Source organism: Myotis lucifugus, unplaced genomic scaffold, assembly GCF_000147115.1.
Source record: "Myotis lucifugus unplaced genomic scaffold, Myoluc2.0 scaffold_1, whole genome shotgun sequence".
Classification (NCBI taxonomy): domain Eukaryota; kingdom Metazoa; phylum Chordata; class Mammalia; order Chiroptera; family Vespertilionidae; genus Myotis; species Myotis lucifugus.
Genome location: NW_005871049.1, coordinates 33,805,304 through 33,821,183, shown reverse-complemented (window position 1 = coordinate 33,821,183; position 15,880 = coordinate 33,805,304). Strand labels below are relative to the sequence as shown.

Genomic DNA, 15,880 nt, shown 5'->3' with positions numbered 1-15,880 from the left:
GAAAAGAACTGGCATTATAAACCCTAGACAATGCCAGGGAGCTTACAATTCAACTGCATTCAGGGACTGAATAATTTTCTTTCCTCATCTCTTAATAATCCTGTAATAATTGTTAAACTGTGCATGTGTAGGCGAGGTATGTGTGTGAATTTTAATCGTACTGTTGTCATAGACAGCATTTTTGAATACTTTTTTCTTTTAGCATTTACCCAGCGAACACAACTACAATCCAAGAGCATGTCTAAGATAAGTGAAACCCTTTCAAACCATATGATAGATTACAGATGACACATTCTCCAAAATGGCAATTTTAATGCGGTTTTCTAGTTACCCATTTGTCCTCAGCAGGGGTTAAGGTAGAATTCAAGGCTCCCACTGTAAAAACTGCAGGAGGGGGGTCTTTAGCCTTTGTAGGTTGCAAACTAAGTGGAAAAAAACCCGCACTCTTTCTGAAAGATGCCCGGAGGCCCCATCAGCTGTGTACTCACTCAGGAGCGGGGGCAGCCAGTTCACGTTGACCTCGCAGTGGGAGTCCAGGAAGGTCAGGACTTCTCCTCTGGCCATGGACGCCCCCAGGAGGCGGGTCCGGATGAGCCCTTCCCTTTTCTTGGTGCGAACGATCCTCACTTTGGAAAACCGGGCCATGTACTCCTCTAACTTCTCCTTCAGGTGTTCTAGGGAGGAAGTGGGGAATGCACAGAGAGGACACAGAACGTCAGTTGCAGCCGCATTGCAGGTGTCTGTGCATGGAGGGCATGTGAGTGAGGAATCAAAGCTTGCGTCCATTTCTCTCCTCTCCTCATCTGGAGGGGGAATGCTAAGATTTTATGCTGAGAAGGTTTCATACTTTACACTTTAAAGTGCTTCATAAACTGCACACCCTGCCCTCGGTTTGGACACGGTAGCAGACAGGGACACACCACAGCGCTCCTATGCAGCTCACTCACAGAGGCCCAGCAGCTCACTCCTGGCCTGCACCTGCCCAGAAGGGCATGGCACCCCCAACCCCTCCTACTGAGTAAAATCAGATGAACATTGCAGCTTATGGGCTCGTTGCCTAGTATTCTCTGTGTTGAAAATAATGCATGTAAGACAACAAAAAGGAAATATATCTCTTGAATTAACAAGACCCTAACAGCTTTGTCCCCTCTCCCCTCAAGGTAATAGCAAACTGGTAAGCAAGACCAGCATCTGGCTTCTGATTTGAAGTGAAAAAGTGCTGACTTTCTGTGAAGAAGAGCAGATGCTATCAATGGCAGTGATTTTTAACTTAGCTATTTAAGATTAGAAAACAAAAATTTGGAAAGGTTGGTTTTTGTTTTGTTTTGTTTTGCCTGATTAAAAACAAAATCGTCTCTGATAACTTATTTATAGAATAAAACATTTCCCACTGGCTGTGATAAAATGCATCAATCTCTCAGTTCTTTTTGTGCCAAGTAAGTGCATTTGGTGGCTTTTTGTGGGATATGAACTCATATAGTTGACAGCCTCTGCATTCACCTTCCCATTTCTAAGCCATTAGGAGGGCTTCATTGGAGTTCCTGAAAAGTATAGTCTAATGTTCCCTGAAACAGAATCTTAGTGCAGTATCTTCTTTAGTTTTCACTTGCAAACTTTCTCTGCATGTCTGCAATCAAAAGCATATTATTACTAAGTCTCCCTATGATTTGTAGCAACAGGGATTCATGTAGGGATGTATGATCCCTTCCCTACTACTCAGTTTAACAGATGTCAGAAGTACTCTGCATTGGAGTTTCTCTGTACCTAAGGGTTTATTTTTATTTTTATTGCTTCCTTTTAGTATTAATGTAGTAGAGTTTTTTTAAAAACCCATTTCCATTTTTTTTGACTGCCCTATAAACTATGTTTTACAAATGGGTCAAGTGAAAAAAAATATTTAGCTTTTTCATTTTTACTATAAAAGAACAGTAGTGGAACCTTTTACAAGAGTGTTTTAGCCCAAAATATGTTTCTCTCTATTTCATCTTTCCTGTAATGAACAAAGATATGGAGATCAGATTACAAAAAGCAAAGGTGACAGGATTTGAAGTCAGAACAGACCTGGGTGGTTGGGAGAGGGGGAGGGAGGTCTGTGACAGTGAAATATGAGTAGTCATGCAGACTCTGAGCCTGAATTTCCTCACCTACAAAATATAGAGAATATTGGTGTTTTTCATTCCCTCTTAGAGTGTGGTGGAGCATCAAGCTTTGGTTAAATAACTGACAGTACTCATTCAACAAACATTTATTAAGTCACTAAGTGGAGACCTCAGTAAGTCACTTGTACTTAAGAAGAAAAGTAGCATTTCTAGCATCGGAAGTGCCTTTGAGAATACTGAGCCTGAGAAATGAAAAATAATGATTTTTCTATTTTTTTGGTGAAATTTTGGTAACCATCAGCTTCTATTTCTTTAAAAAAAAAAAGGTTTTGACCATCAATAAACAAACACATATGGCTTTATAGTAATATTGCCATATTTCAACCAACAGGTAGGCCCCACCTTCTCTCTCTCTGCTTTGAAACGTGTGCTGAGCAGAGGGCCTACTCCTGCCCCTTTGCTTCCTTCTCCCTGCTTTCCCTCTGGGTAAGCTGCAAAGAAAGATTCCAAAGGTCTATGCAACCCAGCGCCACCTGTGAATAACACTGCAGCTTGACTATCTTGTTAGGGAAATAAAGCAGAGACTCGCCATCCAGTTGGTCAATCAAAGCCAGTGACTGAGTGGTAAGTGGTCAAGAGCTCTATGTGTGCCAGTCTTGTACGCACTGGGTTCTGCCAGGACTTCCCACAGTCATAAGTGTTTAAGAAACCTTTATAATCTCATTACTGTAATTTATTCAGGCACTGAAATCCTTCTGTATCACCACTGTACAGGATTAGTGGTACAAGTGTCATCCTATAGCTTTATTTGTCTGTCAGTTGTTTGGATCACAGAATGTATTGTCTCCTGAAAACAGTGTCCCCACAGTCATTGGGGACTGGAAATAGATCATGAACATTTGTTGAGTGCATTAAAGTAGTTCTTTCTGTAAGCCTCATGTTCTTTTATTTAAATTTATTTATTGATTGGGGGGAGGGGGAGAGAGAGAGACAGAGAGAGATTGATTTTGAGAGATTGATTTTGTTGTTCCACTTCTGTATTCATTCATTGGTTGATTCTTGTATGTGCCCTGACTGGGGCTCAAACCCGCCACCTTTGGGCATTGGAATGACACTCTAACTAACTGAGCTTCCTGGCCAGGGCCTCATTGTTTTTCTATGAGTATCATCTCGGTGGTACAGGAACATTGCTTCTTTCTTCCTGACCCTTAATGACTAATGGACCTTCCATGGGGGAAATGGGGGAAAGGAAGAGGAAGTGGCTCTAGATCAGTGGTTCTCAACCTTCCTAACCCTTTAATACAGTTCCTCATGTTGTGGTGACCCAACCATAAAATTATTCTCGTTGCTACTTCATAACTGTAATTTTGCTACTGTTATGAATCATAATGTAAATATCTGATATGCAGGATGTATTTCATTGTTACAAATTGAACATAATTAAAGCATAGTGATTAATCACAAAAACAATATGTAATTATATATGTGTTTTCCGATGGTCTTAGGCAACCCCTGTGAAAGGGTCGTTCGACCCCCAAAGGGGTCGAGACCCACAGGTTGAGAACTGCTGCTCTAGATGATAGTCGCTTTCCAGGTGTCCTACAGTGAGAATCAAAGGGCTCTAGGTCACCTGGGAGTGGTTGTCCCAACTTTGGATTTAGACTTCCACACTTTTTAGTTTCTTGGGAAAGTCTCTGGAACTCAGTGGGGACTATCTCCACATGTTCCTTTCCCTCTATGTAAACTTTTTGATTGTGTGTATTTTCCTTTTACCAAAGCCTATTTTAATATACTAATAGAATTGTATGGTGTGAACTTGCTAAACACAAGGGGTTTGACCCCAAATTGAGCACACTAAATGTTCAGACCAATTCCTCTAGTTTGAACTTCCTGGTAATAATAATTTGGTTGTTTCGACTCAGAATAATGACCTAACTGCCTGCCCTTTTGAGGGGTCCATTCTCTCTTAGTAGTTCAGTTGTAACATCTAATTACCCAAAATGTACAGTGAAGACAGGTATCATCAGTCTAATTAGCAAATTAGACTCTCATGCAAGGGAGTTACTGGGGATGGTGGAGATGGCTTTTATTAAAAATATTTTGCATTTCTTTTGTATGAACAATTTTTAGATTCATTTCTACAATATTATATGATATTTTTCTACGCATTTTATAATTTTCAAGTCACAATGAAAGGACATCTGTGAATGAATAAAAGTAATCTGATTATAATATATAGTTTTTAATAAATCTGTTTATAGGAAACTAGAATGAGAACTTTTTATTTTCTAAGTAGAATCATACTATTTGTCTTTTTGTGATTGGCTTATTTCACTTAGCATAATGCTCTCAAGGATTATCTATGTTGTGACACATGTCAGAATTTCCTTGCTTTTCAGGGCTGAATAATATATACCATTGTACATGTATGTCCTGTTTTGTTTATCCATTCATCTGTCAATGGGCATTTTGGTTGTTTCCACCTTTGGGCTACTGTGAATAATGCTGCTATGAATATAGGTATACAAAGATCCCTTTAAGACTCTAGTTTCAATTATTTTGGATAAACTCTACAGATTATATATATATATATATATATATATATATATATATATATATCCCAAAGTGGAATTGCTAGATCATGTGATAATTCTATTTTTATTTTTTTGAGAAACCTTCACACTGTTTTTCATAATAGCTGTTCCATTTTACAGTCTCATCAACAGTGCATAATGGTGCTGGGATTGCAGAAAAAGCATTTCAGGGATGCATGTATGGGAGACTGTGGTGTAGCAGGGTTTATTCGTGATGCAAAATCAAAGGAGTTCCCCTCCTGGGTCCCCAATGTTCCATCTCAGTCCATCCCACTATGGAAAAAGCCCAACTGTGTCTTCAGTAAGACCAATGCAAAGGCCAGTGTCCAGAGTTTCTGTTTCACATTAAAGCTTAGCCCTTAACTAATCCGCCCATGTTTACCCACATATCTTCTAACAATCTTATCTTCTCTCACTCTTCCAAGAAAACTCATCCCTTATCTTCCAATAGTTCATTTAATCTCTAAGGGTGTCAAAAATGCTCATTGCATAAGATAATCTATCTTGAGATAAGAGGCAACTATTTAAAAAAATACGTTTAATTAAGGAAAAAACATCAAAAGAACCAGTATATTTATGCTTTTACCCTCTGAAGTCCTTAATGGCAAAAGTCCCATTCATAAATTTCACAATTCTCTGGCTATTTCAACAACTTCTTGTATTTTTCTGGACATCAGGTTATATAATTTTTAAATACCAACATTGTTTGTATTCCAACATTAAACTACTGTTAATTATTGAGTTATTTGTACCTGCACACACATTCATAGCTTGGATAAGTAGCAATTGGTCTGACTCATAATGACCATTTCTAAAAATTTCAACTGAGTGAATTTTCCCCCTAAAAATAATTAATAATTTTCTGTAACTTGTTTTCTTAAGACAAAATCAAGATGAGAAATGAAATCACTGGGCCTAAACAATTATGAGGTAATATAAGCCACATAACAACACTATACATTTTTTAAAAAATTTTTGTATAGATTTTTAGAGAGAGGCAGGAAGAGGGAGAAAAACATCAATCTGCTGCCTCCTGCAGGAGCCCCAACCAGGGGTCAAACCCACAACCCAGGCATATGCCCTGACTGGGAATGGAACCGGTGACCTTTCCGTGCACAGGACAATGCCCAACCAATTGAGCCACACAGGCCAGGGCTCAATGAGACTATTAATAAGGGGAAGTCACAGTCTCCCAGTGAATCCAAATGCTGCATGTGTCAAATCGATAAGATTCGGGGAAACCACCTCCAAATTTAAGGGATTCATTAATTCACTTAAGCAGTTTTTAGAAAATTCAAATGGATAAAAAAATAAAATAAAATAAAATTTCTGGAATGCCCCAGAAAGGGAGAAATTGATCTTTAGCATGAGAAAAAGCATAAAATTCAGGTAGAACAAAAACCAAAAACAAATACAAATCAACTCCAAAATGCCATAGAGCAGCACAGATAGCAAATGAAGGCAATAACAACTGTGCCCTCTTAAAAGTACTTTCAATTCTGTATTTTTTCCCTGTTAAAAAACATGTTAGTGTCATTCACACATACATGCTAAAGTCATTTTGTTTTTCTTCAGCTTCCTAAAAAGCATCCACTGGAATTACTGGGTGGGAATGTTCCCTGGGCAGAGCAATAGGGACCCTCAGTCTCAAATTAGCATGTGTGTGTGAGTGATTGAATAATGTCCCGGATGACTGTCAAAACAGCCATAAAGACTTTTGGGATTTGACTTGACTTCACAATAAATAAAGACAAATTGGAAAGAATTCCTCTAAACTGTTAGTGTGAGAAAAATGCTATGTCAAAATTTCAATTTAGATGAGACCAGAACTAAATTAAATATCTGGGAATTGGTCCTGTTCCCAAGGCTACTGAAAACTCCCAGTTTCTAACAATAATCTTGTACTGCAATATAGAAGGAGACACGCAGGAAATGGGCTGTCTGTCTTTGTTGAGGAAAATTGATCTGTTAGACGTCTGTCCTCTGCAGGAACTGCTCTGTTTCTTGATAATGTTATTAAAGAATAAAAAGGAAAGGGACCATGTTAGATATTGTTTTGGTTTAATATTTAAAAAGAAAATATTAAGAGTATCAAGAGTGTGTCTCATATTTTTTGAACAACAAAAAATCCCACAATAGAATAAGTAGCAAAATATGACAAAGTAATATATGAACATAATAATACTGATTATGTCCACAGTTATGGAGTGCTTATAATATTTATTCAAAGTATATTCATGTATTAATTTATTAGGTTCTCATTCTACAGATGAGAAAGATGATATTCATTTACAAATGAGGAAAATGAGGGTCAGAAAGGTTAAGAAATTTTCCTTTGATCACACAGTAAAAGAGTACCTGGAATATTGTAAATACTCAATAAATGTCAGCCATTATATCTCAGGGGAATAAAGAAAGCTGGAGCCCAAGTGTATTTATCAGGAATATTTATAAAGAACAAGAAATTTAATTTAGGGAATAAAGTGCTTATAGTAATAATATTCAGTTATTATAGAGAACCTGAACATTTTAGGAAAGTAGAAAAAATGTGAAAAAATCACTAAGAGTTTTATCGCCAAAAGTTAATCACCCTTAAGCCAGACAGAGAAAGACAAACACTGCACAGTTCCACTTATATAGAGAATCTTAAAATAAGTCCAATTCTTAGAAATAGAGAATAGAGAAGTTGTTGCCAGGGGCTGGGGTGTGGAGAAAATAGGGAGAAGTTGGTCAAAGTTACAAACTTCCAGCTGTAAGATGAATAAGGTCTGTGGACATAATGCAGAACATGGTGACTCTAGTTGGCAATCCTGTATTTTACAATTGAAATTTGCTAAGAGCACATCCCCCGCACCCCTGAGGTAACCGTGTGAGGTGATGGATGTGTTAATTAACTTGATGGAGAGAATCCTTTGACAATGTGTAAGTATATCAAATCATCACATTGTACACTTTAAGTATCTTACAATTTTATGTCAATTATACCTCAACTAGAGGCCCAGTGCATGAAATCGTGCGGGAAGGGTCCCTAGAGCCTAGCCTCCTGCAATCAGGGCCATCGTCTGCCTGTTCGCCAGTCCCCAGGCTGAACGCTGCCTCTGCTCTCAGGCGTTGGGATCACCAGCTCATCCCTGGCTGCTTGGGGGCTCAGGCCTGCGGGAAAGCAGGCACTGGCAACTTCACCTCCATGCACGTATGCCCGGCCGGCCGCTGATGGAACGTGCTGCCCGCTAGGGGAGCTCACACGGGCACCGCCACCGTCGCTGATACTGCTGCTGGGGCTTGAGGTGTTGATGAAAGCTGTGGGGAGCACCTGCGACCTACCCGCCCCAGCGTGAGCAGCCCCGAGTGGGCAGCGTGTTCCATCAGCGGCGGCCCCAGCGCATGTGCATGGAGGTGAAGTTGCTGGTGCCTGCTTTCCCGCAGGCCTGAGCCCACGAGCAGCTGGGGATGAGCTAGTGATCCCAGTGGCCTGACAGCCAGCCCAGTCCTCCTGCCACCCACCCCAATTCCCTCGTTCACCATCATTGATCCATCGGAGCCTGCGGGCCGGGGGCAGGGATCAAGAGGTCAGCTGCTCAGCTCACTCACCAGTTCCTAGTCCCACCCCACCCTGCTCGCGGGCCGGGGGGAGGGGGGGCGGGACTGAGGGGTGCTCAATGCACCTCATGGCGACCGGTCATTTGGACGTCACAGTTGTCACGGACACTGGCTTTTTATATACATAGATGAAACTGAGGAAAGGTCACTATTCATATTTTCCTTAATTTTTGTGCTTATATTTAGAGCATACATGTTATTTTAAATCTAACATGGAAATATTCCATGTTATTATCCAAAAATATTATTCTAAGTGTGTCATAATTTATCCTTATTTTTTATTTAGGCTATTTACATGATTACAGCTATTACTATTATAACTAATATATAATGGATATTTTGATGACTAAGTGTTTTCTGAATCTATCATTTTCCTGAGGAGAGATTCCAAGAGTGGAAACTAGAGCATCATAGGGTGTGAGCCTGCTTATGTGAAAAGGCTGCGTAAATGTATCTAATTAGGAGAGACTGAGAACTCAGTCTTCATTTACTATGGGAGTCAAAGAATTTGGAGTGGCCACGATGACGTCAATGCTCATAAAATCCATTCTCTTCTTTATTGAAAGAGAACTGAGGCCACCTCTCACACCACGAAATTGCCAAACCATTTCACCTCTCTTCGTATGCTCTCCCTTCTCTCCTGATAATGGAATGGACTGTGTGCCCTTGTAAGGCCATCTTCTCATTTGTGCACTTGGTCACATCTTTTCTCATCTGCCCAAGAGCATGCTTCTGCAGGTGCCCCATCTCTTCCCTGTGTGCTCATCTTTGGTCTTTCTACTGAGTCCTTCCATCTTCCAGCAAAAATGTACAATGTCCTTTATCGTCTTTGACCCACACCCTCCTGCTGCTTCGGTGCCTTTCAGCTACTAGTGTTCAGCAGGATGTTTTGCAGTCGCCACTTCATTTCCTCCCATTCTCTCTGGGTATTTATTTAATTTTCAATTACAGTTTATGTTTAATATTATTTTGTATAGAGTTAGATGTACAGGGTAATGGTTAGATAATTATATACTTTACGAAGTTTCCCCCTGATATTTTCAGGAACCACCTGGCACCATACATAGTGATTATAATGTCATCGACTATATTCCCTGTGCTGTACTTTACATCCCCATGACTATTTTGGCACTAGCAATCTGTACTTCTCAATCCCTTCCCCTTTTTCACCCAGACCTCCAACCCCACTCCCCTCTGTCAACCATCAGTCTGTTCTCTGTGTCTATGTTTTGTTTGTTCCTTTATATTATTCTTTGAATCCACATACAAGTGAAATCATATAGTATTTGTCTTTCTCTGACTAATTTCATTGAGCATAATACCCTCTAGGTCCATCCATGCTGTTGCAAATGGCAAGGTTTCATTTTTCTTTAAAGGACATTCTCTCTCGAATCCATACCTTTTATTCATTCATTCAAGACCATCTTGGAGATCCGTATGAATAGCACTGTGCTAGATACCATGATCATTTACCTTTGGAAACAGGCAGAAATTGTTTTTCAGGGGGACTCTTCTGCCAAAACATAGCTCTTGTTTAGACTCAAAGTAAAAGGGATGTGGTGTGAAAATGGAATGTGGAGTTGGAGTAGCAAAGAACAAAGGGAGTTATCACCAAAGAAATGATTTTGAGGTTCACTGACAGAGAAGAGAAAATGAGTTGCGATCTAATTGTGAGCACAGAGTACTTTTGTGGTACCTGCAGGGTTAATTCTGACTAAGAGTCATACTTTGCCAATATATCCAGGAATGTGGGGGTCAAGAAGAAATACAGGTCCTGGAAAATGTCTAAAGTGGTGAAAGCCCCTTGCGTGAGTAATTGAAAGCTAAACTAGACCCAGCACTATGAAATATAATTTGGCTCTCTTCTCCAGGGAACGGAGAAAATGATCTAATAGTCTTTTCCATCTTGGTTTCCCCTGACCTCTGGCTGTTAACATCACTTTTCCTCGTTATGTCAAAATGAATTGCCTATTTACCACTGAACTCTAGAAAGCATTTTTTCCCCCCACCTCCCTAGGTTAGACACAACCCAGCATTTGCTACTTGCACTTCATTTTAACTTAATCAATGTGCCAGGGAGTCATGTTGAAGTGGGTATTCTTATTTTCAGGAAATGTAGCTTACTTGCTGGGTACATGGTTCCCCTACAGCCGGAGCGCTTCCCAGTTTTAGAAGGCATTCCCAAGAGAATGTAAAATATATTAGCAAAATGGAAAGGAAAATGAAGTGATATGGCCTTTAAATTGCCAATAACCTCCATAGCTGGGTCATTTATTAGTACTGGAATCTGCTCAGGCTGGGTTTTTTCCATGACAATAAAATCTGAAAAAAACAAACAAACAAACACTGATACAGGATGACTGCATTCATATTTGACAGTATTGCATACATCTCTTGTTCTTGGGCTAGAGGAAGGAATATAAATTATTTAAAAATCTTATGAAGAAATGAACAGTGTTTTGGGGGGAATTTTATGTATGTACATACACATATATACATATATAAGTACACATATGTATATGTCACTTCCATCACTAAGATTAAGTGAAAAGTGACAGATTGTAATTTAGCAAAAAAAAAAAAATGTTGTTTCCTGCACAGTCTTGATTAAATGAGGCAATAAATCATATGTCTAAAACATGCCAAGCATCTGCCAGAACAGAAGTTGGCTCCGAAAGTGACGAGAATAGAATTGTGGAGCAGTGGGCATTTTATAGTCTGTCACTGCCGTGACAAGTAACGACAAAGGGCAGCGTTCTGTCTCCTCTTCTGATGGTCCAGTGGCACATTTTCTATTGCAGTTCTTTTGTTTGGCCCTCATCATCTTCATTTCAATGGGCTGCATCTCCTTGAGCTGCAGCAAAGATATATATTTTCCCTGCTAATGATGTGTCTCCCACGGTCCCAGGATGATTTTCACACTTGATGAAGTTCATCTGTGGACGGGGCCACACTCAGTCAGTGTGCTGCAAATGGAGCTGGACGTGAGGCTAGTTTTTTCTACTCTCTGTGGACAGACAAGCCTTGCATATTCCTGTTTTACCAAGGCTTCGCTCCCAGGAGAGATTTGTCTTCCCCCATTACTTTATAAAGATCATGTAGCCTATACATTGTGCCTGCCTATCAGAATTTGTGTTAGACCAAATCCCTGTTTTTGATTCTGAGACTGCCCTTTCTACATATTTCATTCAGATTAGCATAAACAAATGCAAAGCTATTAAAAAACTAAAAATTAGCAGGTGTAGGTTAATTCTGGAAATGCAATGCCTCTCTTTGACAATCCATGGCCTATAATATATGATACAGATGGGGTGGAGGACAGGGCACAGTTCTCCGAGTATGGTACTTTACAAACTCAGCAGGGACAAAGTAAATTTGCAGATGGGAAGACAATTAATACTTCAAAACAGGGCTCATTTATTCAATGTGTTTGGTATAGACGGCATGAGGTTCTTCAGAAAGGGAGGAGGCTGAACCTTGAATTGGTTAAGATTTATACAAATGAAGAGCAGGAAGACAAGGTGAAGTCTTAGGAATCTATATACATAAAAGCCTAATATGCTAAGTGTCCAACCGTTCAAGCATTCAACCAATCACTATGATGCTCACTGACCACTGGGTGTGGGCAGACACTTCAGTAGGTTAGCTTGCTGCTGGGGTCCGGCCGATCGGGACTGGGTGAGATGGGCCGGACACGCCCTGGAGCCCTCCCGCAGTCCCTCTCTGGTCCTGATCGTGCACCGATGGGGTCCCTCAGCCTGGCCGGCACCCTCTTGCAATCCAGGACCCCTTGGGGGGAATGTCGGAGGAACCAGTTTTGGCCCAATCCCTGCAGGCCAGGCTGAGGGACTCCACTGGTGCATGAAGAAATAAAAAGGCAGGGATAGCAGTCTTGATATGGTCCCTTACTATAAAAACAAAAACAGGATAAAACAACTGATCAACTATCAACCAACCAATTACAACCCCTGCTTGGGCATTCCCTTAGAAATAAATGCTAAACCATGCAATTGTGTCAATACAAAGAAAAACACTAAAACAAGCTGTGATCTCCATTTCCTCATTTTTTTCCTTTAGTGACTATAATTTCTTATGTTTTAATTTTCATATTGTTATTTTTGGAGCTAGGTAATACATGCACTGGCAAAATATTTAATACAAAAGGTTATATATTGAAAAATAAATCCCACCTCATACCTCCAGTACTCCACTGTTCTCCCTACCAGAAGTTAATTCCTTTTACTAGTTTATTTTCTATATTTCTTGGACATTTTAGGCATATTGAGTTATCCTATATAATAAAAGCCTAATATGCAAATCAACCAAAGAATGGAATGATCAGCAGAATGACCAGTCACTATGATGCACACTGACCACCAGAGGGCAGACACTTAACGCAGGAGCTGCCCCCAGCCCACAGGCCCCAGGCCAGCCAAGGCAGGTGCCAGCGGGGGCCCCCTGATTGCCCTGCCAGTTGCCCCACAGATTGGCTCTGATCGCCGGCCAGGCCTAGGGTCCCTACCTGTGCACGAATTTTGTGCACTGGGCCTCTAGTGTGATTGTGGTGGGCAGGCAGGACCCCACCCATGCATGAATTCATGCACTGGGCCTCAAGTATGGCTATAATCAAATCCCTGTTTTTGATTCTGAGACTGCCCTTTCTACATATTTCATTCAGATTAGAATAAACAAAAGCAAAGCTATTAAAAAACTAAAAATTTCATAACTTAATTAGCAGGTGTAGGTTAATTCTGGAAATGCAATGCCTCTCTTTGACAATCCATGGCCTATAATATATGATACAGATGGGGTGGAGGACAGGGCACAGTTCTCCGAGTTTGGGTAGCCTCAACAACAGAATTTATTTCTCACAGTTCTTGTGGCTGAAATATTCAAGACTAGGGTGCTAGCCAGTTGTTCCCGGTGAGGCTCTCTTCTTGGCATGCAGACAGCGACCTCCTTGTGGTGTCCTCAGATGGCACAGAGACAGCTCTGGTTTCTCTTCCTCGCTTTTAAAAATTTGATTTTTAGAGAGAGGAAGGGAGAAATAGAGAAACATTGATGACCTGCCTCCTGCATGCACCCTGGCCAGGGATTGAAACTGTAATCCAGGTATATGCCAGGATCAGGAATTGTCAAACCTTTTGGTGTACGGAATGACTTCCCAGCCAACTGAGCCACACCACTCAGGGTTCTCTTCCTCTTTTTATGAGAACACTAATCCCATAATTGGAGTCTCACATTTACAAACTAATCGAAACCTAATTACCTACCAAAGACCCCACCTCTAAATATATCATTACATTAGAAATCAGGGTTCAACATTTTAATTATGGAAGGACTCAAATATTCAGTCCATAACAACTCATAAACCAAACCAAACAAACTAACTGGCCATTGATACTCAACTATATGCTCTATCTGTTTCCATCACTGGTTATGCCCTCTTCTCCAGTAAGGATGCTGGGACCAGAATTACTTCAAAATCTGCCTAGATGATTCATCATAAAGCTCTGTCTCCTTGACTTCAGTAACACTGATGTTCATTATGCTTCTGTCACCTGTTCTCAGGGCCACACCTGTGTCTTGCCTTCACCATTATCTGCTCCATTACACAGGAATAAACATCCTAGTGTCTGAACCTCAGACCACATTCTCCTTTTATCTGCTTTTTTTCCCCCCTGTTTCTTGGCCTTCTGAATTCATCTCAATTTGTTCTCAATTTTCTTGCAACCCAAATGGTTTTCTCCTGGTACCTATTTCTTTTCTATCCGGCATGAATTCCATGGTTCAACACCTGAACCAGCATTGTGGATCCCCTTGACCCACATTTCCTCTACAAACTCCGCCAGATTTCATCTCTAGTTGAACTACTATGTGCTTTGCTATTCCTAAACCCAGGTGGCAGAGTTCATGCTGAAGAAAACAGAATGTCTGTGCTTATGGGCACCACAACAAATGGACATACTTCAATCTCAGGTGGGCCCTTGGAAACAAAAGTCAGACCTCTCTCTTGTTAGTGAGCTCCTTCTCTGATTGGCTTTAATGAGTAACCTTCACCTGTCTCCTCAGGCTTGTATTCAGTTACTAATCTTCACTCTACCAGTCAAAAATGTTGATTCCTAGTTTCCAGTGGAGGTTAAACTTGCTTTCAGCTTCTCACTAGATTGTGAGCTCCATGAGGTCAAGGAAGATGTTTTACTCATTTTTATATCCTTCACACAGTGCTTGGCATCTCTTATTAAAGATGAGGTCTTGGGTACAGGCAAATAGGTTGATCCCATAAGGCAGAAAAATGCATTATTCTGCAATTAGGTGAGTTTGGGTGTTGATGCCAATCAGTTTGTGCATAGGGAAAAGATAAAGTTATTTATTCAATATTTATTCAATTTTTCTCTAGCCAATACAAAATCATTGAAAAGATGACCTTTACTCCTACCATGACATTGCCAAGTGTCTCCTACAGCGCAAAATCGTCCCTTGTTAAGAACCACTGATCTATCTGAAAGTGGCTAATAACAATGAGAAAAAGAGGAAGCATTAGTTAATTGTATTGTTAGGTTCCAGAAATGAGCTCTCATTTCAAAGAAATCTGATCATGTTTTGAATGGGATCATTATGCCTTGAAATTTGCACTTCTCTTTACCCTTACCGCTCCCATTGACTTTGCTTCTTAGCAAGGTAATTTGGCAACATTTCTTGGAAATCAATTTCCCCCTTCTTTGTTCTGTTATTTACTCTCCATGGCATATAGGTCAAATAGCAGTAGCAGTAGTGGGAAACCTTAACAGCAGCTTAGAATAGACGGTCCTTGTGGAGGGACAGGTGGGGATTGCTGATAGCTAACTGATCATGCAAGAGCGAAAATAAAACTTTTCATGGGACAATTCCAACTGTACCTAATTCAGTTACTTGCAATGACTTGGTCTCATTATGCGCATGAATTCAACTAATATGAAAACAGAAATTACCCCAGTAAAATTTTGAACCTTCATTATTTTTCACTATATATCTTTTTAGATTCAATGCAAATGTAAGCCTTTCCCATATTTAACAGACTGTGCACATCCCATAAGAGTGTGCCCTCCTCGAACACCTTGGTGAAAGGACCTCTCTCTGCCTGCTTTTAAGGTTGCTCCCTGTGAATCAGTCATTGAGAAGAGGACATCCTTGTGACAGTTTTTGAAATAACTGATGTTTTTAGAGTCAATACTTGAGCATGTGTAGATTGAAGAGTTTGCTGATTTAGTTGGAGCAGACCAAAACACAATAAAATGCAAAATAAGAACAAAATACATAATCTCAGTCAAATATTCATTATATTGAAAAATCTTAAAAATTAGATGCAAGAAAATCCTTTCCCTTTCATGAGATGATGTCTAAGTAGATTAACCAAGTTCCCAAAACAGAAGAAGATAAGAAAAGTACTGTACTCATTTGGACCATGGAGTGAACGGTGACAATTACATGCTATCTGGAATTTGACAAAAACTTCATATTTTGCAAATCTCTACATACAGGCAAAAGAAAATTATGCCCCTTTGAGAGAAACTCAGAGCTTTTATAAAATATTTATATTTCTGAGGT

The 15,880-nt window shown here is 40.1% G+C and overlaps 1 protein-coding gene across 1 annotated transcript in view; it reads right to left on the bottom strand.

The window, feature by feature from the left end:
- Positions 1-15,880, bottom strand: part of GALNTL6 (polypeptide N-acetylgalactosaminyltransferase like 6) — a 915,183-nt gene that overhangs the window by 173,820 nt on the left and 725,483 nt on the right. The window contains exon 5 of the mRNA XM_023753492.1: positions 489-674. Within this exon, the coding sequence (XP_023609260.1) occupies positions 489-674 (186 nt within the window). The remainder of the gene's footprint in view (positions 1-488; positions 675-15,880) is intronic.